At 41.0% G+C, this 22008-nt stretch overlaps 1 protein-coding gene across 1 annotated transcript in view; it reads left to right on the top strand.

The window, feature by feature from the left end:
- Positions 1-9490: 9490 nt before the first annotated feature.
- The window catches only part of LOC133208976 (EGF-like repeat and discoidin I-like domain-containing protein 3), a gene marked incomplete at its 3' end in the record, with an annotated part of 69271 nt that continues 56753 nt past the window's right edge, over positions 9491-22008 (top strand). The window contains exons 1-2 of the mRNA XM_061347266.1: positions 9491-9641; positions 13503-13631. Of these exons, the coding sequence (XP_061203250.1) occupies positions 9491-9641; positions 13503-13631 (280 nt within the window). The remainder of the gene's footprint in view (positions 9642-13502; positions 13632-22008) is intronic.

Genomic DNA, 22008 nt, shown 5'->3' with positions numbered 1-22008 from the left:
ATGTACAGGGTGATGAAAATTTATAATATTTAATCAAAAGTGATAATTCCTTTTTTTTTTTTTTTTTTTTTTTAAATAACTTGCTCCACTTCAATGAAAGGCTTTAAACTAGATGTGTTGGGGGAAGGGGGCATCATTCCATCACAACACAACCAGTCAGTTGCCAGCACCTATAATAAATGCTCGGAGCAATGTAGAGATATTCCAGCTGCTCCAGCCAATGAGCCAGCTTCATTTGGAGCTCGGCTCAGATGCCTCTATACAAATGCCTATAGCACGGGGAACAAAGAAAAGGTAATAGATATGTGTGCACGTCTATAGGGGTATGATATAATAGGCATTGCAGAAAGATGGTGGGATGGCTCCTATGACTGGAGTGTTGGAATGGAAGGTTCACAGTATCACAGTATCACAGAATGCTAGAGATTGGAAAGGACCTCAAAAGATCATCTAGTCCAATCCCCCTGCCGGAGCAGGAACACCTAGATGAGTTTACACAGGAATGTGTCCAGGTGGGTTTTGAATGTCTCCAGAGAAGGAGACTCCACAACCTCCCTGGGCAGGCTGTTCCAGTGTTTTGTCACCCTCACTGAGAAGTTTCTTCTCAAATTCAAGTGGAACCTCTTGTGTTCCAGTTTGCACCCATTGCCCCTTGTCCTATCATTGTTTTCCACTGAGAAGAGCCTGGCTCCATCCTCCTGACACTCCCCCTTTATATATTTATATACACTAATAACGTCACCCCTCAGTCTCGTCTTCTCAAACCTATAAGAGAGCCAGCTCCCTCAGACTTTCCTCATAAGGGAGATGCTCCACTCCCTTAATCATCTTAGTTGCCCTGCGCTGGACTCTCTCCAGCAGGTCCCTGTCCTTCTTGAACTGAGGGGCCCAGAACTGGACACAATATTCCAGATGAGGTCTCACCAGGGCAGAGTAGAGGGGAAGGAGGACCTCTCTCGACCTACTAACCACCCCCCTTTTAATACACCCCAGGATGCCATTGGCCTTCTTGGCCACAAGGGCCCAGTGTTGGCTCATGGTCACCCTGTCGTCCACTAGGACCCCAGGTCCCTCTCCCCTACACTGCTCTCTAACAGGTTGTTCCCCAATCTATACTGGAACCTGGGGTTGTTCCTGCCCAGATGCAGGACTCTACACTTTCCCTTGTTATATTTCATCAAGTAATTCCCTGCCCAACTCTCTAGCCTGTCCAGGTCTCGCTGGATGGCAGCACAGCCTTCTGGTGTGTCGGCCACTCCTCCCAGCTTCGTGTCATCAGCAAACTTGCTGATAGTACACACAATTCCCTCATCTAAATCATTGACGAATATATTAAACAATACTGGGACTAGTACTGACCCTTGAGGCACTCCACTAGACACAGGCCTCCAACTAGACTCCGCCCCATAGACTACAACTCTCTGGCTTCTGACTCTTTAGAAAGGAAAGGCCTGGCAGGCGGGGAGAGGGAGTTGCCCTTTATGTTAGGGATAGGCTGGAGAATATGGAACTCTGTCTGGGGACAGGTGAGCAGTTAACAGAGTTTGTGGGTCAGCGTCAAAGAGAAAACAACAATGGGAGACATTACTGTGGGGACCTGTTACAGACCACCTGATCAAGGAGAACCTGTGGATGAAGTACTCTATAGGCAGATAGGAAAAGCCTCACGCTCACAGGCCCTCATTCTCATGGGTGACTTCAACCACCCTGACATCTGTTGGAATGACGGTACTGCCCAGCACAAGCAATCCAGGAGGTTCCTCGATTGTGTGGAAGACAACTTCCTTCTGCAAGTAATATAGGAAATGACAAGGAGAAGTGCTATGCTTGACCTTGTGCTCACCAACAGGGAAGGGCTTGTTGGAAATGTGACTCTCCAGAGCAGCCTTGGATGCAGTGATCATGAGATGGTCGAATTTGAGATCCTCAGGACAGTGAGAAGAGCGTGCAGCAAGCTCACTGCCCTGGACTTCAAGAGAGCAGAATTTGGCCTCTTTAGGAACCTGCTTAGGAAGCTTCCATGGGATATAGCCCTAGAAGGCAGGGTGGCCCAAGACTGTTGCTTGATATTCAAGGATCACCTGCTACAAGCTCAGGAGTGTTGCATCCCAACTAGAAGGAAGTGGAGCAGGAGGGCCAGGAGACCTCCTTGGATGGATACAGAGCTGATGAGGAGAATTCAAACGAAAAAAGAAGCTTATAAAAGGTGGAAGCAAGGACAGGCGGCCTGGGAGAGTACAGGGATGTTGTCCAGGAAGCTAGGGACTAGGTTAGGAAAGCTAAGGCCCAGTTAGAATTAAACTTGGCTAGGGATATTAAGGATAACAGGAAGGGATTCTACAGTTATATAGCAAATAAAAAGCAGACTAGGGAGAACATAGCCCGCCTCAGGAAGCTCTCAGGTGAGCTAGTTACACAGGATTTGGAGAAGGCTGAGATTCTGAATGACTTCTTTGCCTTGGTCTTCACTGGCAAAGGCTCTGGCCACACCACCCAAGTCTTGGATGGCAGACAGAGGAACTGTGAGAATGAAGTTCTTGGGCCCGTTCTAGGAGAGGATCCGGTTTGAGGCCATCGTAAAAACCTGAACGTGCACAACTCCATGGGTCCTGATGAAATCCATCCGTGGGTCCTGAAGGAGCTGGCAAATGCAGTTGCTAAGCCGCTGGCCATCGTATTTGAAAAATCATGTAGTCAGGTGAATATCCCGATGACTGGAAAAGGGAAATATAACCCTCATTTTCAAGAAAAAAAAATGGAAAATGGATGACGTGGGCAATTACAGACCAGTCAGTCTCACCTCTGTGGCTGGCAAAATCTTGGAGCAGATTCTCCTCGAAGGCATGCTAAGGAACATGAAAATCAACAAGGTGCTTGGCAACAGCCAGCATGGCTTCACTAAGGGGAAATCCTGCCTGACCAATTTGGTGGCCTTCTATGATGGGGCTACAGAACTGATGGACAGGGGTAGAGCAGTTGATGTCATCTACCCGGATTTGTGTAAAGCGTTTGACACTGTCCCACACGACATTCTGCTCTCTAAATTGGAGAGACATCAATTTGATAGGTGGACTGCTCGGTAGATAAAGAACTGGCTGGATGGCCAGACACAAAGAGTGGTGGTCAATGGCTCAATGTTTGGCTGGAGACCAGTAACGAGTGGTGTCCCTCAGGGATCTGTGTTGGGACCGGTCATGTTCAACATCTTCATCGCTGACATGGACAGTGGGATTGAGTGCGCCCTCAGCAAGTTTGCCAATGACACGAAGCTGTGTAGTTCGGTTGATACGCTGGAGGGAAGGAATGCCATCCAGAGGGACCTTGACATGTTTGTGAGGTGGGCTGATGCCAACCTGATGAATTTTAGCCATGGCAAGTGCAAGGTCCTACACTTGGGTCGGAGCAATCCCAGGCACAGCTACAGGCTGGGCAGAGATTCAGAGCAGCCTTGCCCAGAAGGACTTGGGGGTGTTGGTTGATGAGAAAATTAACATGAGCTGGCAGTGTGCTGTCACAGTCCAGAAAGCCAACTGTATCCTGGGGTGCATCAAAAGGAGCGTGACCAGCAGGTCGAAGGAGGTGATCCTGCCCCTTTATTCTGCTTTTGTGAGACCTCACTTGGAGTCTTGTGTGCAGTTCTGGTGTCCTCAACATAAAAAGGACATGGATCTGTTGGATCAAGTCCAGAGGAGGGCCACAAGGATGATCAGGGGACTGGAACACCTCCCGTATGAACATAGGCTGAGAAAGTTGGGGCTGTTCAGCCTGGAGAAGAGAAGGCTGTTTGGAGACCTCATAGCAGCCTTCCAGTATCTGAAGGGGGCATATAGGGATGCTGGGGATGGACTCTTCATTAGGGACTGTAGGGGTAGGACAAGGGGTAATGGGTTAAAACTTAAAGAGGGGAAGTTTAGATTGGATATAAGGAGGAAGTTCTTTATTGGGAGGGTGGTGAGGCACTGGAATGGGTTGCCCAGCGAAGTTGTGAATGCTCCTTCCCTGGCAGTGTTTAAGGCCATGTTGGACAAGACCTTGGGTAATACAGTTTAGTGCGAGGTGTTCCTGTCCATGGCAGGGGGGTTGGAACTAGATGATCTTAAGTTGCTTTCCAGCCCTAACTTTTCTGTGATTCTATGATTCTAAGTGAAAGTAGAAACTGGAAAGGTAGCTGTCAAGATCAGTAAGATTGTATGTACCTGAATGCTCTCAGTCCTTAGGGAGGAGAATGAAGATGTTACCTGTCTAGATAACGTCGAAAAGACTTATGTGACTGTTTATTTTAAAGGCTACCCTTTGAACTCTGCTCCCGATTTGATTATGTACATGGATTTTCTCTCCATGGAGAGCAGGGGATTGGCAAGAGACAAGCTTCTGCGTGTCTAAGTTGTTTCCTAATCTGGACTGTGAGGCATTTCCAGAGCCTTGGGAACCATGAATGTTTTTAAGAAAGATCTAGGAAGAGCTAATTATTAAAAGCTCAATGTAGGTTGAGTCAAATGAGAAATATGCATCCATGTATTGACCATCTGATGGTCAGGGATATATATAAGTGGAGACTACTAGCAGTCAGTGGAGAAGCCTGCAGGAGCCCAGCTGACTTTGAGAGGAATCAGTGAAGTTTTGTCAGGGGATACGCAGAACAGTATTTTCTAGCAGGAAATGTGAATATTTTACTTACTGAGAAATTCCAAGTAAATATACCATTGAAAATCTCCTGATCACCTTTGAAAACAAAGGACAAGTCACTGGAAATGATAGTGTATTCCTGTCATGGCTTGATATCTCTCTGAAAGTTTTAATTGAACAAAACAACTTAATGGATAGACAAGTTTAGCCTAAGTGCCTTGTACAGGAAGACTCAATTTAAGCTCTTATTATTTCCCTTTTCATAAACCTCTCTCACCCTGTGGATCTGAACAAGTGCAGAAATACAAGTTGATTCACATGTGTTAGCAAGTGGCAAATAATTGTATAAACACAGCTGACATGAATGACAGTTACAGTCAAATGAGCACGTGCAAGGAATGCATAGGTATTTTTTACCAGCTTTGTTGAGCGTGTAAAGAGAAAAGATGCTGTAGAAGGTTGTGCTGGTATGGATTAGGATGTCTTCATTAAAGGGGTCTATTAACTATCTTTCTTCCAATGATGCAGGAAGCGTCCCTGCTGTTAGCTGAGGTTGGGTGCTAGGAATGGTGCACCTGTACTTTCAGCTGATCAATTTGAGACAGCACATCGTCTTTGATGAAGCAATGTCTTAAACTGATGGCAACTTTCCCCAAACCCTCGGGTCCGTGTGTGCATGAAGAATTTTCCACAGGTTGTAAAAATATTCGGAAGTGCATTACATAAAGCATATTCCTCCTTTAATCACAGGAATAGTTAGTCTTTTTCCTCTGCAGAGCCAGTTGACCTAGAAATGAACTGTCTGTGACTGGTGAAAGAGAGAAGGGTTTTCTTTTTAAGCTGTTTCCTGTTCCTGCATATATTTCATATTGTCAAACATCAGATGCTTAAACAGTGTGTAACACAGGAGGCTGAAGTACAGTGACCTACTGCTCTTTCATATTCAAATGAATAAAGTAGCTCATACTGTAGACCTTTAGAAAGGGAAGAGATTATAATTTTTTTAAGGCAGAAGGGGATTTATTATGGTAGAAATTAATCTCTGCAGACATTACTTTAGGGCTCTATTCTAACCCTGAAAATAGTGACACACTTTTACAGCATTGTGCTGCTAGACTAAATCCAAAGCTTAAGTCACTACTTCATCTTCACCCAGGATTAATGTTTAGTCCAGTCCCAGAGTGATACTAGTTCTTTGCTTAGAATAATCTGATTTTCTTTTCGTAATACCATCTCAGGTCTTCAGAAATCAGCTGCTACATCTCCCCAGATTACAAGACTGGAAAGAGTTAAATCTAAAGAAATGCTTACATCTGGTTTACATGAGTATGTTGCAGTTGTCCTCTACAAGCACAAGCCACAGCTTAAGAGCATGCAATCTCTTGATCCCAGAGGGTTTTAGTCAAAGGAGCTACCTCTGTTTTCATGAGATCTCTGGTAAAATCATGAGTTTAGTATTGTGAGATTTATGTTCTCCTGTAAGCTTTCCCATCCAATTCATACGCAGATATTTAGAGTTGATGGCATCAGTTTATCCATTTTCTAAAACCATTTAAACAGCCTGCCATGAATGTTCTAACTAAAAAGTTAGCTGAACCTCCTACCTGCATAGTAGGCAAATCAGGCTAGAAAACAACAGAAGGATGTAGATGAACTATTGGTGCCTAGAAACGTAAGTTTCCATTTCAAATAAAAAGGGATACAAGTTAATTATTCAACTGTCCTTTTACCTTAGGAAAAACAAATTGTCTGCTTCAACATTAAATCTGAAAAACAGCTTATAGTTTTCTTGGAAGAAGTGCAGAGCTCTTTTTTTCTCATGTTCCCATTTTGCATCTGCACAGGTTTGTCTTCAATATGATTTATAGTTCTGCTTCTCAGTAGTGGTTCAGCTGTGGAGAAATGGATTTGAACTTTGACACTTTACAGATGATTCCGTAAATCAGAAAACTATTAAAACTCATTTTCTGAAAATGATTTTAATGTGAAACTGCTACTGGTAGCAAGTACTTTCTCAGTCCTCCTCTAAAGTTTAGTTGCTTTTCTGGGCTTTCAGAACTGAAGTTCGTTCTTACTATCCCCATACCAAATGTCTATTTTCAGTGCTGCTTATTATTTGGTACCAGTTGGGGATTTCTTCTTTTCAACAATTTGTATTCTTATGAAAGGAAATAGCTATTAATTTTATTTCTTTAGAAAGAGCTTTTAAAATAAGCCATATGTAGCAATATAGGAAATTGAATAAATGCATAGCTGCTTCTTTAGGTAGAAGTGATGGTCTACTACTTCCTATCAGTGGTGATGTGCTTGAGCTACAAAACACCCACTGTATAGCATACCAGTATAGAGTGTGGCTAGCACCCTGAACTCATAATTTTGCACCTGTTTACTTGCAAATTTTGTCACGCCTTTTGTTTCAGTGGCTCTCAGTGTCTCCTTGGACTCCTGCAGTATCAGTATGTTCACCTCAGTATCAGCTTCTGTACATTTAGGTGCATCAGTATGTAATGCATATTAAATGTGTTCATATTTATATTTAGTATACATATGTAAAGAATAAAGAAGGTTGACTTTTTCTATTCACACCTTCTGTTTCATGGAGTATGCTCTCTTCTTAAATTACGGAAGAAAATGTGCCCAAACACCTGAATCATCTTTCTTCTACCACTTTTTTCCTTCTAGTTCTGAAATTCCATGTCATGTTTCTGTCTTTGTTATCATTTCATTATCTGAACAGATGTTTCTTACAGTAAAACTTTTGCCAGAAATCACAACTGTTATCATTCTAGGTGTTATAAGATAGTTGAGGGAAACTGTGTTCATGTCAGTCTAATGATTTTGTGTGTGGGAACTGAAATACTTCTCACACGCCTAATTCAGAGTACCATCCCTAAGCTTTTGGCAGGTTTTCCTATTGCAGGAGCTATAATGTTAGAGAGTAAAAATGTTGGACTAAGTAATTATTTTTCTTTTTTCCACTGAAGAAAATTAGTGAGCTACAAATTGATTTGCATATTGTAATGGTTGCTGGCTAGTTTATGTGATTTTACAACAAAGGGTAGTTGTAGTAGTATTAGTATTAGTGTGTGCACGTGGTTGTGGGTAGCACTTTCCTGTTTGCACAGTGCATCTTCTTTAGCTGTCATATCACAAAAATTGTTTTCATAACCTGTGGATTTCTGTTCTTGACAAGGATTGATGGGCTAACTCTTACCATCATGGTGTGCTGCATTATTTATACGCAGCAGTTGAGTTCCTTTTTTTCAGGATGTCCTTTGCTGTCAAGTTAAGTGCTGTCAAGTGCTGTCAAGTACTGTGCTCTTCAGTCAAGAATCATATAACATTTTGTGGGGTTTTATAAGATCAAAAAGTATGCTATATAGAAGTATAAAGTTTGACAAAGAGTGGTTTTACAGTTTTTGCCCTCCTTTCCACCAGGCTTATAGAAAGAAAGAGTAGTTGTACATTCAGTAATTGGTTGAAAAGGAATGTGGCATAGGAGTGGTTTTGAGAAGGTACATCATGGAGCATGATGGATGTACAGAACAGTTCATCTCCAAGTGCTTCTAATAAAAGCGACCCAGGTTCACTGATTGAGTTATTCACTATGGACAAAAGCTGCCGTAGCCTTAAAAAAAAAAGCCTGATTTTACTAGACTGGTTACTAGACTCACCATTTTATTTGATTTTTCCGATGTATTTTTTTCTGATTTTGGAAAAGTATGTGGGGTTGCTAATTAAATTTTGAGTATGCAAGTGTTTCCAATGATGGACAATGCACTCAAATGGTTATTTGACTTAATAATGCTCCAAACAATATAAAGACGTGAGGAAAAAAAAAAAAAAAATCCCCCATATGTAGTATTCTCTAATCACAGAAACATAGAATAGTTAAGGTTGGAAAGGACCTTAACATCCTCAAATTCCAACCTCCCTGCCATGGACAGGAACACCTCACACTAAACCATGTCACCCAAGGCTCTATCCAAACTGGCCTTGAGTGCTGCAAGACATGGAGCATTCACAACTTCCATTCCAGTGCCTCCCCACCCTTAGAGTAAAGAACTTCTTCCTTATATCCAATCTAAACTTCCCCTGTTTAAGTTTTAACCCATTACCCCTTGTCCTGTAACTACAGTCCCTAGAGAAGAGTCCCTCCCCAACATCCTTGTAGGCCCCCTTCAGATACTGGAAGGCTGCTATGAGATTTCCACAGTCTTGCCTTCTCTAGGCTGAACAGCCCCAACTTTCTCAGCCTGTCTTCATACGGGAAGTGCTCCCCCTGATAATCCTCGTGGCCCTCCTCTGGACTTGTTCCAACAGTTCCATGTCCTTTTTATGTTGAGGACACCAGAACTGCACACAATACTCCAGGTGAGGTCTCGTGAGAGCAGAGTAGAGGGGCAGGATCACCTCCTTCGACCTGCTGGTCATGCTCCATTTGATGCAGCCCAGGATACAGTTGGCTTTCTGGGCTGTGAGCGCCCACTGAAGCCAGCTCATGTTAATTTTCTCATCAGCCAACACCCCCAAGTCCTTCTGGGCAAGGCTGCTCTGAATCTCTTCTCTGCCCAACCTATAGCTGTGCCTGGGATTGCTCCGACCCAGATATAAGTCACGTAAGTCTTTTGTCTGCTCCTCAATACAGTCTGGATTGGGATAATGTGGATTACATTTCTGCCTTAACTCTTCCATGTATGATTTCATGATAAAAGGAGGAAATACATACGTGTATATATATATATATATATTTATATATATGTATAAAATCATATATAATGTAAAATCACATATATATGTAAAATTATATATATGTACAATTGTATAACATGACTTAAAAATCTGAGGTAAATGGAAAGCGGTCATGAGTTCTGCCAGCTGGGGGGAGCAGCATGTGAGCGTACCCTTCGCTGATTCTGTTTCACAGATCCTTTCACCAAATCTCAGTAGCTTGATGCAGGAAGATTCTGCTGTCCAGGATTTTCCTGAGAATGAAATACATCTGAAAGACAGCTGTATTTGTAGTACCTATTTTATATCCAGTCTTGAGGCATACTTTAATGTTTGGGTAGCCACACAATAAAAAATGCAAGGTTAATCAGACATAGTAAAGAAGACCATGAATTACTGTTTTTACCTGACACTTTCATTTTTACTGGACCCCTTTCAGAACATTTAATAAATTATAATTTTAAGTGGCCTTTGTTGGTACTTTTTGCATAATGGAGTTCCTTTTAGAAAGTCTGTTTAATTTATAGAAGTTTGTCAAATTGCACACTCTGTTGCACAAACACAGTCGATTACAAACTACCACTATTGGAAGTCTACAGCACAGAGCAGCATTCTGTAAGTTATTGTAGAGGCTTCAGTTCTTTCTCTGGGTTTATTTTACTGTTCCATTCACCATGACTCTAAGGTTAAATTCTAAAACTACTGTTGTGTTTAAAAGTTGTGTCTTTTAATGATAACAAAGTTATCATTAAAATACCTTTAAGTATTTGAATGATAACAAATCCCTTAATCAGTTGTGTTAAGACAAAATGCGCACATATGAGTTTTTGTTATTAGGAACAGAGCCTTTAAAATATAATTCTGTTCATCAAACTCACTAGAATGTGTAACAAATTAGACTTCAGTATTTCAACGTGAACGGCTTCTGGAGTGGAACAAAATATAAATTGAGGGAAATATTGTTGATTCAAAGGTGATTTTTTTTTTTTTTGTTATGCACAATTTCACAGACACTAAGCCATAAACAATGGTACTAACATTTTAAGTGAGTTTTACTAATTTAAGTATGCAAATTTGCACAGTCTGATGTCTGGTTATAGGCAGAATTATTGCTCGCTTGTGTCTGTGCAGTTGCTTATTTCTCTGACTGCATCATACTTGCCATCATACTACAGTATTATTTTAACCATTGTTCAAGTTTAAAGTATAGAGTTTCCCTTTTTAACCCTCTTTATCATTGCATGAATGAAACAGGCTAGGATGTTTTTGATTTTTTTTCTCTGTTGTTTGGTATGTTTTTTTTTTTGTTGTTGTTTGGTTTGATTTGGTTTTGTTAAGAGTTTTTTGTGGTTTTTTATTTATGTTTGCTTTTTTTGATTTTTGTTTTGGGGTTTTCCTTGTTTGTTTGGTTGTTTTTTTTTTGTTGTGTCCCATTTTCCTCAGAGGTATGCTGTAGTAATTTTATTTCTGTGATGCCATATAATGACAACTAGAAGTATAAACCAGTGACTGGTAGTAGAATTTGAACCAAAGTGGTGGGTCAGGAGAGCACTTAATGCAGCTATTCGCTGAACATGGAAATAAATGATTACTGCTAGAGGACAGCATCTGCTTTAATAGTCCCAAACTGTAGGTCAGGTCACTTTAATTCAGACTGAAAAAGCCAACATGATTTTTCAGACAAATGAAAATCACACAGTTTAGTTATAGTAGGAGATTACAGTTTCTAGAAACATAATGGAAAACTGGGGATGGTTCCCCTTGTCAGTCAATACAAAGCTTACAAATGAAATCAGTATTTTGCCTTTTTGTTTTGCTTTTTCTTTCTTCTGTTGTGTAATTGAAACCAGAAGAACACTGAATCCAAAAACAGGTAACAAAAATGTCCCTTTTCAGTTTAAAAATACCCGTATGGGTTTGCGCAAGAAGTGTTCCTACTGCAGGTGCTGTGTAATTTGTAAAATTAATGTAAAGTATGGGAATGCGGTTGTTGGAGCATTCAGTTAATAGTAGTTGTTCTTTTACAACCAAATGCCTAAGACCCATGAAGTAAGAAATCAAGCATCCTTTGCTACCCCAAAAAGGCAACAGGCACTGAAAATGAAAAGTCTTTACTTATTTAGATTCAGCTAGGAAGACAGATAATGTCGAGTTATTAGATAGATAGTACCTTGTGTCATTGACTCTTTTCAAATAGCTCAACTTCTCTGTCAGCTGGACAGTCTTCAAGACCAAACTGTTAAAACCAAGTATTTGGACACATGACAATTCTTTGTGTCGTGAAAGCAGCTTCAATCTGAAGTGTAAAATTAAATAAAAATATCCGTTAAATTTCTTAAGTGGTTGTTAGATTGCAGTTATCACAGCAGGCACTACTCTGAAGTCTATCCACCAGAAAGGCATTTAAAACAATTTGAGGTCCATTACCAACACTGTAGTAAAAAATGTATCATAATGTCTGACATAAACAAGTGGATTTCTGTGACTCTTTACAATTACATGGCAAAAGGCTGGCAACTTTTCAATTTAAAAATGACGCACGCACAAAAAGGTACTAATTTCTTAATATTTACCTACCTGCAGATGTTTTGCAGATGCAAAAATTGTGCAAAACAAAACTGTACTATGCAAACTGATTTTAAAACCAGTACTGCACAGATCCATCTTATAAGGTAAAGCTTGAGTTAAATAAAAATGCAGAGAAATACGTCTTTAATTAGCTGAGAGAAGAATACTAAATTGAAGCTGACCAAAGCCTAGGACATTCTTTAGAATTGCTTCCAGTTTTTCTGCTGGGGACATGATACAATCTTGTATTTCTTTGTATCTACAGAACTGTGATAAGGAGGGGTTCTTTAAAAGCATTAAAACTGAGGAATTCCAAGAGTTGAACAGACGCTCTGTTCTCTCATATATCTTGTCCTGAAGGCTGGTTTTGAATAATCCTAGATAGGAAATCACAATACTGTGTTGTACACGCTGGTAATGTTGGCGGCTCGTTCAAATTCTGGCCATATCAAGCAGCCCTGTAGAGCATCTTTCAGACCTTGCCTGTTTCTGCTGTTGATCACCTTGATGCTAGTTAGCTGAGTAGGGTGAAATCACTGAAGAGCAACTGAAAAATGAGCGAAATCTGCTTGTTCAGGCAGGCTGATGTTACCCACTCTGCCAATGCTTGCCCTTTATTGAAGCGAGTTTTGAAGCATAGCTAGTTCATAGTATAGTTTTGAAGTGAAGCATGGCTCTGTTTCTAACTCATTTGTTCTGATTCAGCAATCAAAATGAGTTATGGGAGACTTTTATATACTTCCTTGGAACAGGAAGGAGACTGTCAAGGAGCACTGGAGGGACTGTGGCTACTCAAGTCCTTCAGTCATCCCTGCCATGGAGTTGGTGGGTCACAAGTCATAGTGGAAGCTTCCCTCAGGCACTGTGTGAACATACAGCAGCTCCAGTTAAAGGGTTCCAGATCGAATATCGTTGATTGGGTAAAATAAAATTGCTCAAGAGACTTTAAGTGGCTTTACTTTGTACCATCAAACTTCATCCTGGGATCACACATAATTGGTCTTTGTGTGAATGACGTAAAGCCAACACATAAGCACACTGCTGGCCTGAACGCCATCCTCTATGTTCAGCAGAAATATAGCTGCATGCCAGTGGCTGGTCTGGATCAGATCTGTGCCACCTAGTGATTTAAGAGTGCCTAAGTCTGGAGCACATGATGATGTAACCACAGCCACAGTTCTCTGCTTACAGCCTAGGTGGTAAGTCAGTAGCCTGAACTGAAACCACCATTCAGTTTTTCAAATCGCGGAGAAATACCTTTCCAAGTTTATATCCTGAATAATTTCAAATGAGAGAAAGCAAAAAATTATTTTTTGTTAGGTTTTACTTTTCAAGTAAATAGTTGTCAGTGCATCTGAAAGTTTTGTATTTTATTAAATAAAGGGCTAGTGGAAGATGATTACACAGAGGTTTGCTGTTAAATAAATACAAAATGGAATTAGCCAAAAGGTATCTAAAAGGCATAGAGCTAGTCATTCCTTTCTGTTCTTGGTTATCAGCCATTTGCCATACTTGTAGCTTGCGCATAACTTTTTGAGAGTTTTGTAAAGGATCTCTCTTTTTCTTTCACTCCACAGGGGATGTGTGTGACTCCAACCCATGCAAAAATGGTGGCATCTGTCTGTCAGGGCTGAATGATGACTTCTACTCATGCGAGTGTCCTGAAGGCTTCTCAGACCCCAATTGCTCTAACGTTGTGGAGGCCGGTAAGTGCAAACTTTAAATGCTGAAATAATTGCCTGAGTATCCTGATAGTCTGTGGCAGGCCAACCAGTGACTGTGTCTGCAACATTTTGTGTAGTGCTGTGGTCATTGCTTTGTTCATTGTTGGTTTCTTAACCTTCTCTCTGCATCATAGATATCTGTGTCATAATTAACAGTTAAACCAGTATCTGACAAGTGTATCTGCAGAACATAGTCACGCAGAAAAGTTCAGTGCTGTACGTCACAAAAAGGAAAGATCATAGTTGTGCTTAAAATTACCAACATTTCTCAAAGATCAATGTAATTGGATATTTCTATATATCCTGCTGATCAATGACTATTTAAACTTTGGTTTCTCATAGTTGTATGCTGAGGTCCAGACTATGGAGTAATTACTTAAACAAGTGAAATTATATAAACAGCATAGGACAAACCAGAGTAACACATAGTAGTCATGTGTTTGAATTTTAAAACAAATATCCAGCTGGAGGTTGCAATTATTCATATGAGTACATATAGTGCAAGTCAAATGTAGTGAAGTTTTGTGATGTGCATTTGGCTCAGAGTAAACGTAAATATGAGTCGTAGTTTCAAAAGGTCAGGTCAGGTCAAGACTTCATCTTAAGAAAACTTAAGGGTAAAATCAAAGTGCAGAGGAAAAGCTGATAGAGAGCTCATTTTGTCACAGGCCATCCCATTGTTTTTGATGAAGCAGAAGACCTGCAAGGTGATCAAGCTCTTACATTATCCCAAAGAAGGTATAAAAGTGTGTGTGGTAGAGCAAAACAATAGACACTGCTGCTGAAATAGGTACATTTTCTATCTCTTACTTGGGAGTTGCTGCAGTTAGAACAGGAATGTAAAAGATACAGAAAAGCACTGACTTAGAGAAGAGATGGCAGTGTTCTGTTCAGTCAGGACAATACACAAAAATTGGAGGTTCTTGTAACAGCACCTCTTATCTGAAGGCTCTGTCTGCATTTCTGCTGACAGCCAAAGTACTTGAAAGCACTATGACCCTCCAGGTACTTCATATCATACATCCATGTCTGTGTTTCATCAACCTGGGTTACGCTGACAACCTTCAGTCTGTGACAGCTGAGTAGTGCTCACACATGTTGCTTCTGCCAGCTGTACTGCAGGACAACAACCTCATGCAGAGGGGCAATGCCAGCGGCCTTGCTGCTGCAGATGTCTCATTGAAACTGTTACAGCCTAAATCTGCATGCTTTTTGGTTTGTTGATAAATAAGTAAAGGCTACAGTGGCATAACCTGAAAATGCTGTTCTGGGGGCTAAGTATGTTTCTTTGTCATGAGATAAGGTTAGCAGAACTAGTTCAGGATGCTAAGGTTGGTTTGTTTTCCATTTTCCTTTTCTGAAGATGCTGCTGTCATTGTTCTGGGAGTGAATGCTAAGTCTCAACAATGCAATTTTAAGGGACTTTGGATTAAATTTTATTTCACTGATGGTAACTTTTCTGCAGACAAATGAATTTTTCCTGTGACAGAATGCTGCACAACGTGACAGACACCAACTGTCTTTGTGCTGTCATTGTTTCCTGGCTGTAAAATGTCAGCCTCTGGTTATTAATAAACATCTGAGTTGTCCAAGAAACTGCTTGTTCCCTTGGTGCAGCCACCCAAGAAGCTGGAAGACACTGGCTCAAGATCCTGTTTTCCGTCCCTTTCTCTACCATTTATGCATGGTTGAAGGGTCTGAATGATCCTACACCGATATGCAGCCCCTAAATGGAATAAACTTTATACACATTTCACATTCATTAGTACCTCTGAAGTAGGCCAGGTGCCTGTGAGACTTGCTGACATTGCTCCTAAGTTGTTTAGCATGAATATTATACAATTAATTACAGTTAGAATTGAATATAATATTATTTAATCCTGCATTATGTTAGCTTTGTTATTCAGTGTCCCTGTCCTGGACTCCTTGGTTCTATATAACCTTGAAGAGCTAAGTGTTAAAAATACATATGTTACCACTTTTTTTCTTTTTGTTAAAAACCTTTATTTTTAATTGTGTTTTAAAAAACGTGTAAACCATACATACCTTATTTTTTAAATTGCAGTAGATTGTTAGTACCCTGAGGAGAGTTCCTTGTATTGAATAATTTTTGCATACAGCCATTATCTTTGTGTTGTGGTTTAAGTGCAGTCAGTAACTCAGACCCCTGCAGCCCGCTCGCTGACTCCCCCCGCTTCCTCCACTCCTGGAGGGACAGGGAGGAGAATCGAAAGAATATAATTCCCACAAATTGAGGTAAGAACAGTCCAGTAACTAAAGTATAGTACAGATCACTGCTGCTACCACCAATAATAATAATGATAAGGGAAATAACAAGGGAAGAGACTACAATACCACCCATTGATACCCAGCCTGACTGAGCAGTGAACTAGCCCTTCCGGGTAGCTCCCAGTTTACATCCTGGGCATGACGTGCTGTGGTATGGAATACATCTTTGGCTAGTTTGTGTCAGGTGTCCTGTCTCTGCTTCCTTCTGGCTTCCCCTCCTCCCTGGCAGAGCATGAGACTCATAAAGTCCTTGGTCAGACTAAACATTTGAGCAGCAACTAAAAACATTGATGTTGTCAGTGTTGTTCCCAGGCTGAAAGTCAAAACCACAGCAGTGCACTAGCTACTAAGAAGGAGAAAGATGACTGCTACTGCTGAACCCAGGACACTTTGCCAAATATAAAATCAGAGATCTGTATGTTCGTTTCTGATTCTTACGAAATGAAGAATTGCAGAACTTGTTAAACTTTTAATGTATACCGATCATTAAGAATTATTAGTAAGGTTCATGAGTTGATAACTCTTTTGCTTAAAATGGGGTGATAGCTTTACAGACTCCTTATTCCTTTAGCTTCTTGGATAATGTTGAGTAGTTTGAAGTTTTTGAAGAGACCAGACAGCCTAATTTCTCATGAAATTTAGACTTAAGAAATAAATGTTCTCAAAGTAATGCTCCTATTCGTGTTCCCGTTTCATAGAATATTGTGTGCTCCTGAATTTTTATGCAGAAGGATGTGACTCAGCAGTATGGAAACAGCTTACTAAAATAAAAATGCCAGAAGGAAGCTGATTCTTTAGTTGAAAAGACAAATTGGTCTTTTATGAGATGATGATTCTGGAATCCTAAGAAATTCAGATTAGAAGACTTTGGACTTCTTAAGCAAAAACAATCAGTTTGAAAACCTGGTGGTGTTCTGGTTAATGCAAGTTCTAAATGCAGTGCAGTTCCAGAGTAAAAGAAAGAAAAAAAAAAGTGAATATTGAAACCCAGAGACAGATGGACATTACTGTTTTTATTTCCCCTTCTAAGTTATTTTCCAGATTTTTTTTCAAAACTTTATATTAAACAGAGCAGAATTGATTATTATTTAGAATTACATTTTTCTCCCTTTGTATGTTTTACTTGTATTTAAAATAATTAATTTGGGTGGGTTTTTTGATACTGGGAAGAGTTTCAGTTCATAAACCCTTTTTCTTCAGTAATAAATATACTTATGCTCAAAAGTAGAAATGTGCCCAAATGTTCCTCTGGATGAATTTAATCCTTCTAACTGGGAAAAGTTGCTCTTCATAGCTGACAAATTTTTCACTCTGTAATTCTTTGTGATCTGATGCATTTATATGTTTATTGCCTTTTTATTTAAAATCTCTCTTAAGGTATTTGCTTAAGGGTGCAATATCTGTTTTTTGCTGTTCAGCACTCCATTCCAGATGCAAAAATCTCTAAAATGTTTAAACAGTGTGGAATAATGTATCTGCTCCACTCTCTTACCATTTTCTCTGTGCAGTTCCAGAATTCTAAATGAACTTGTTAAGATTTTAAACTGGAATAGATACAGCTAGCATTGTCTGAAGCAATTATACTTTGTTCTTAAGCATGTTAGAGGCTGACAACTGTTGGTGGAAGTGGGCACAACTCAATCCAGAAGAAATGTGGTGGTATACACCACATGAGATGTTAATGTTACTCTTCTCAGCACTGATAGAATATAATTTTACCTGGGTAAGGGGAATTACTGTATGTTTTAGCTCTTAATTGTTTTGGTTTATTGTTGGTTTAGGTTCTTTTTGTTTTTTTTTATTGGTGCTGTTTTTCAATATAGATGTAATTACAGGCGCTTCATACTAAGTTTATGGTTGAGAGTTTTTCGTATTAGGACACTAAATAAATGCAGGTGTTATTGCAAGAAGTAAAGAAAACAGGGGAATTATCCTAGATAATCCAATAAAATGGGAATCAGATTTTCAAATACCGAAGTTCATTATTGAACTTCCATGAAAATTAGCAGTGAAAATAAGGTGAAGAAAAATGGCCTATCCGTTATCAGAGAAACACTTCATTTGATAACTCTTAGGTGTAAGTTAATGAGCTATTGGGGTAATCTGGATGATGAATGAACTGAAATGTTACTGCTGTATCCCAACTCCAGTCGGCTCACAAACAGCCATCTGAAGGGTGTCTCACCATCCTCACCTCGTGTCACGGTAAGGTCAGCTTTTTGTTTGGATCTGTTGCTATTTAGCTGGACATGCCTGAGCTGTACAAGCTCAGGTCAGCTGTTAATAACCAGGCTGAAGGGCACCGACTGGTTCCTCTCCTCTTCCTTCATTTACCTGGTGAATTATCTGGGATCGTTGTTCTGGGGGGTAAGAAGACCCTACCTGCACAGACAGGTGTTGGATCTTGGCACAACATGGGGAAAATTACAGCCATTTCAGTGTAGCACTGGGTGTTACTCAGGAGCAGTTTCATGCCTCAGGTATTTAATGGCAGGACAAGTTGGGCATCATTTTTCTTTTTGCTTTGGCCCCAGAATGGATTTAAGAATTAAGTGAAATGCTGCCTATATGAAGCTGGGAGTTTTTCATGTTGTATTATAGGTGTACAAGTTTCTCAATTTAGTGATGATATAAAATGATTAATAATAATTAAGTCATATTTATGATATAATATTAATGATCAAAACGATTAAGGCATGAGATTCCTTGCTGAATTAAGGTTGCAGAATTAATATTTCAGATGTATTACTTGAGCTGAACACCTGCCTGAGAATTGCCATTGTACCATGAGTTACGACAGTCAATTTATTATTTCCTATGTTACAGAAGAAGATATTAATATTTTCAGCTGGTCCTCTCTGGTTACAATACTAGAATACTAATTTGGGGTACAAACTCTCCTGTCATTCATACAATCTTCATTTTGAATTACGCACTGGACTGATTCCACTGTAAACCAGGCAGTTCTGAAGTCTAGAAAAGCATGTACAAAGGGCTTTACTTGGACATGATCTTGACTTTGTTTGTCTCTGAAACTAGAAAGGGAGAAGCAGAATTCAAGCTACATGATTTGGAGAAGCCACACTTCAGCTTCCTAAGTGTTTATGATGCTGTTCAGCTTCTGCATCTCTTCACGCGTAATTGGTGCAAATATGCATAGTTGCACTCTCCTACTCTGTGCTTCTGACAAATACCTAATTCAGATGTGCATGGAAGTATGTAAGGTTTTATTGTTTTTATCAAATGAATGGGTACAAGACATGCATATATCATTTTCTTTGTTTATCTCTACATATGTATAAAACTCTAATATCCTATGCTTAACTCCCTTCTTTCTTCCTAACAGACTGGTTGGGTGCTCAGAATAGCCTGGAATTTTGCCACAGAAGCATTTTATACATAGAAAATGGGGCACATATGTTCTGACTTCCAGTCTGCGTGGAGATGCTTCACATACTGCATTTCATGGAATCATAGAATCATTGAGTGGTTTGGGTGAAAGGGGCCTTAAAGCTCATCTACTTCCAATCCCCCTGCCATGGGCAGGGACAACTTCCACTAGATCAGGTTGTTCCAAGCCCCATCCAACCTGGCCTTGCACATTTAATTTGTGTACACTTCTTCCCTCATCATGATGTGGCTCCATCAGTGCATCCACAAAAATACATAGTATAACACATAGCAGAGAGATGTGTAACTGTCACCTGGATAATGCATTTCTTACTCCTTTTTACCCACCAAAAAGAAGTACAGGTTGCAGCTATTTATGCTGTGTAACATCCCTTGCTCAGGAAGACAGTATCAAGAGCAATTTCTGTGTTCCAGAAGGAAAGTCCAAGATGCTAGATCTTAGGCAGCTCTTCCCTGTGAGGGTGGTGAGACCCTGGCACAGGTTGCCCAGAGAAGCTGTGGCTGCCCCTTCCCTGGCAGTGTTCAAGGCCAGGTTGGACAGGGCTTTGAGCAACTTCGTCTAGTGGAAAGTGTCCTTGGCCATGGCAGTGGGGTTGGAACCAGACAATCTTTAAGGTCCTTTCCAAATGAAAACATTACATGATTCTTTGATTCTAAAGAGTTTACCTTCAACACAAGGTCACTGAACTATGGCTATTAAGCAGAAGAGGGATTGTTAAATGCTTGTAAGTTTGCTTTGGTGTTCCCTCTTGCTGCTAGTCAGTTGATAGTTCCATCCATCTCAGCTATCTGTAGTTACTAATACAGAGCAGTTGCTTTTACAGCCCAGATCACCTCCTACAAGAAATCTGGAGAGGGGCTTTTGACAAGGGCCTGTAGGGACAGGACAAAGGTGAATGGCTTTAACCTGACAGAAGGGAGATAGAGATGAGCTCTTAGGCAGAAGTTCTTCCCTGTGAGGGTGGTGAGGCCCTGGCCCAAGTTGCCCAGAGAAGCTGTGGCTGCCCCATCCCTGGCAGTGTTCAAGGCCATGTTGGATGGGGCTTGGAGCAACGTGGTCTAGTGGAAGGTGTCCCTGCCTGTGCAGGGGGTTGGAACTGGATGAGCTTTAAGATCCCGTCCAACACAAACCAGGATGTGATTGTATGATCATGATGTATGTGCTGATCTTTTCCCTAAGTTCCAGCCAACATGTTTTGTAGTTCCTCATGACTTTTGAACAGCAATAACTATTTGGCTTCTGTTAACCGTGCTTTCTCAACAAGTCTTTGTAGCTGCAGATGTAGGAAAAACTAGAGAGGAACGAAAAGCTGCTGCTTTGGTAACTGCCTTAAAGTTGATTTTTCTTCTAAACTTACTTAACACAGTCTGGTGCCTTTTATGGGGCAAATAGAAATAGGACAGAAATTAAGTTTCTCTTAATGGGATATAGCCCTGGAGGGCAGGGGGGCCCAAGACTCTTGGTTGATATTCGAGGATCACCTTCTGCAAGCTCAGGGGTGTTGCATCCCAACTAGAAGGAAGTGCAGCAGGAGGGCTAGGAGACCTCCTTGGGTGGATAAGGAGCTGCTGAGGAAAATTTGAAGGAAAAAAGAAGCTTATAAAAGGTGGAAGCAAGGGCAGGCGGCCTGGGAAGAGTACAGGGATGTTGGCTCGGAAACTATGGACCATGTTAGGAAAGCTAAGGCCCAGTTAGAGTTAAACCTGGCTAGGGATGTTAAGGATAACAGGAAAGGATTCTATAGGTACATAGTGAATAAAAGACAGACTAGGGAGAATGTAGGCCCCCTCAGGAAGCTATCATGAGAAATGACAACAAGGTGCTTGGTGACAGCCAGCATGGCTTCACTAAGGGGAAATCCTGCCTGACCTATTTGGTGGCCTTCTGTGGTGGGGCTGCAGAACTGATGGACAGGGGTAGAGCAGTTGATGTCATCTACCTGGACTTGTGTCAAGCATTCGACACTGTCCCACACGACATCCTTGTCTCCGAATTGGAGAAACATCAGTTTGATGGATGGACCACTCGGTAGATAAAGAACTGGCTGGATGGCCGCACACAAAGAGTGGTGGTCAATGGCTCAGTATCCGGCTGGAGACCAGTAACGAGTGGTGTCCCTCAGGGATTGGTGTTGGGACCGGTCTTGTTCAACATCTTGGTCGCTGAAATGAACAGTGGGATTAAGTGCCCCCTCAGCAAGTTTGCCGATGACACGAAGCTGTGTAGTTCGGTTGATACGCTGGAGGGAAGGAATGCCATCCAGAGGGACCTTGACACGCTTGTGAGGTGGGCTGATGCCAACCTCATGAAGTTTAACCATGCCAAGTGCAAGGTCCTACACGTGGGTCAGAGCAATTCGAGGCACAGCTACAGGTTGGGCAGAGAAGAGATTCAGAGCAGCCTTGCCCAGAAGGACTTGGGGGTGCTGGTTGATGAGAAAATTAACATAAGCCGGCTTCAGTGTGCTCTCACAGCCCACAAAGCCAACCCTATTCTGGGTTGCATCAAAAGGAGCGTGACCATCAGGTCACAGGAGGTGATCCTGCCCCCTACTGTGCTCTCATGAGACCTCACTTGGAATATTGTGTGTACTTCAAGTATATGTGGTGTCCTCAACATAAAAAGGACACGGAACTGTTGGAACAAGTCCAGGGGAGG

Source organism: Neopsephotus bourkii, unplaced genomic scaffold (genome assembly GCF_033783945.1).
Source record: "Neopsephotus bourkii isolate Nb327-2 ecotype Australia unplaced genomic scaffold, CSIRO-AGI_Nbou_v1 NB_316, whole genome shotgun sequence".
Taxonomy (NCBI): domain Eukaryota; kingdom Metazoa; phylum Chordata; class Aves; order Psittaciformes; family Psittacidae; genus Neopsephotus; species Neopsephotus bourkii.
The sequence above is the reverse complement of the archived record's forward strand: the minus strand, read 5'-3'. Positions and strand labels throughout refer to the sequence as shown.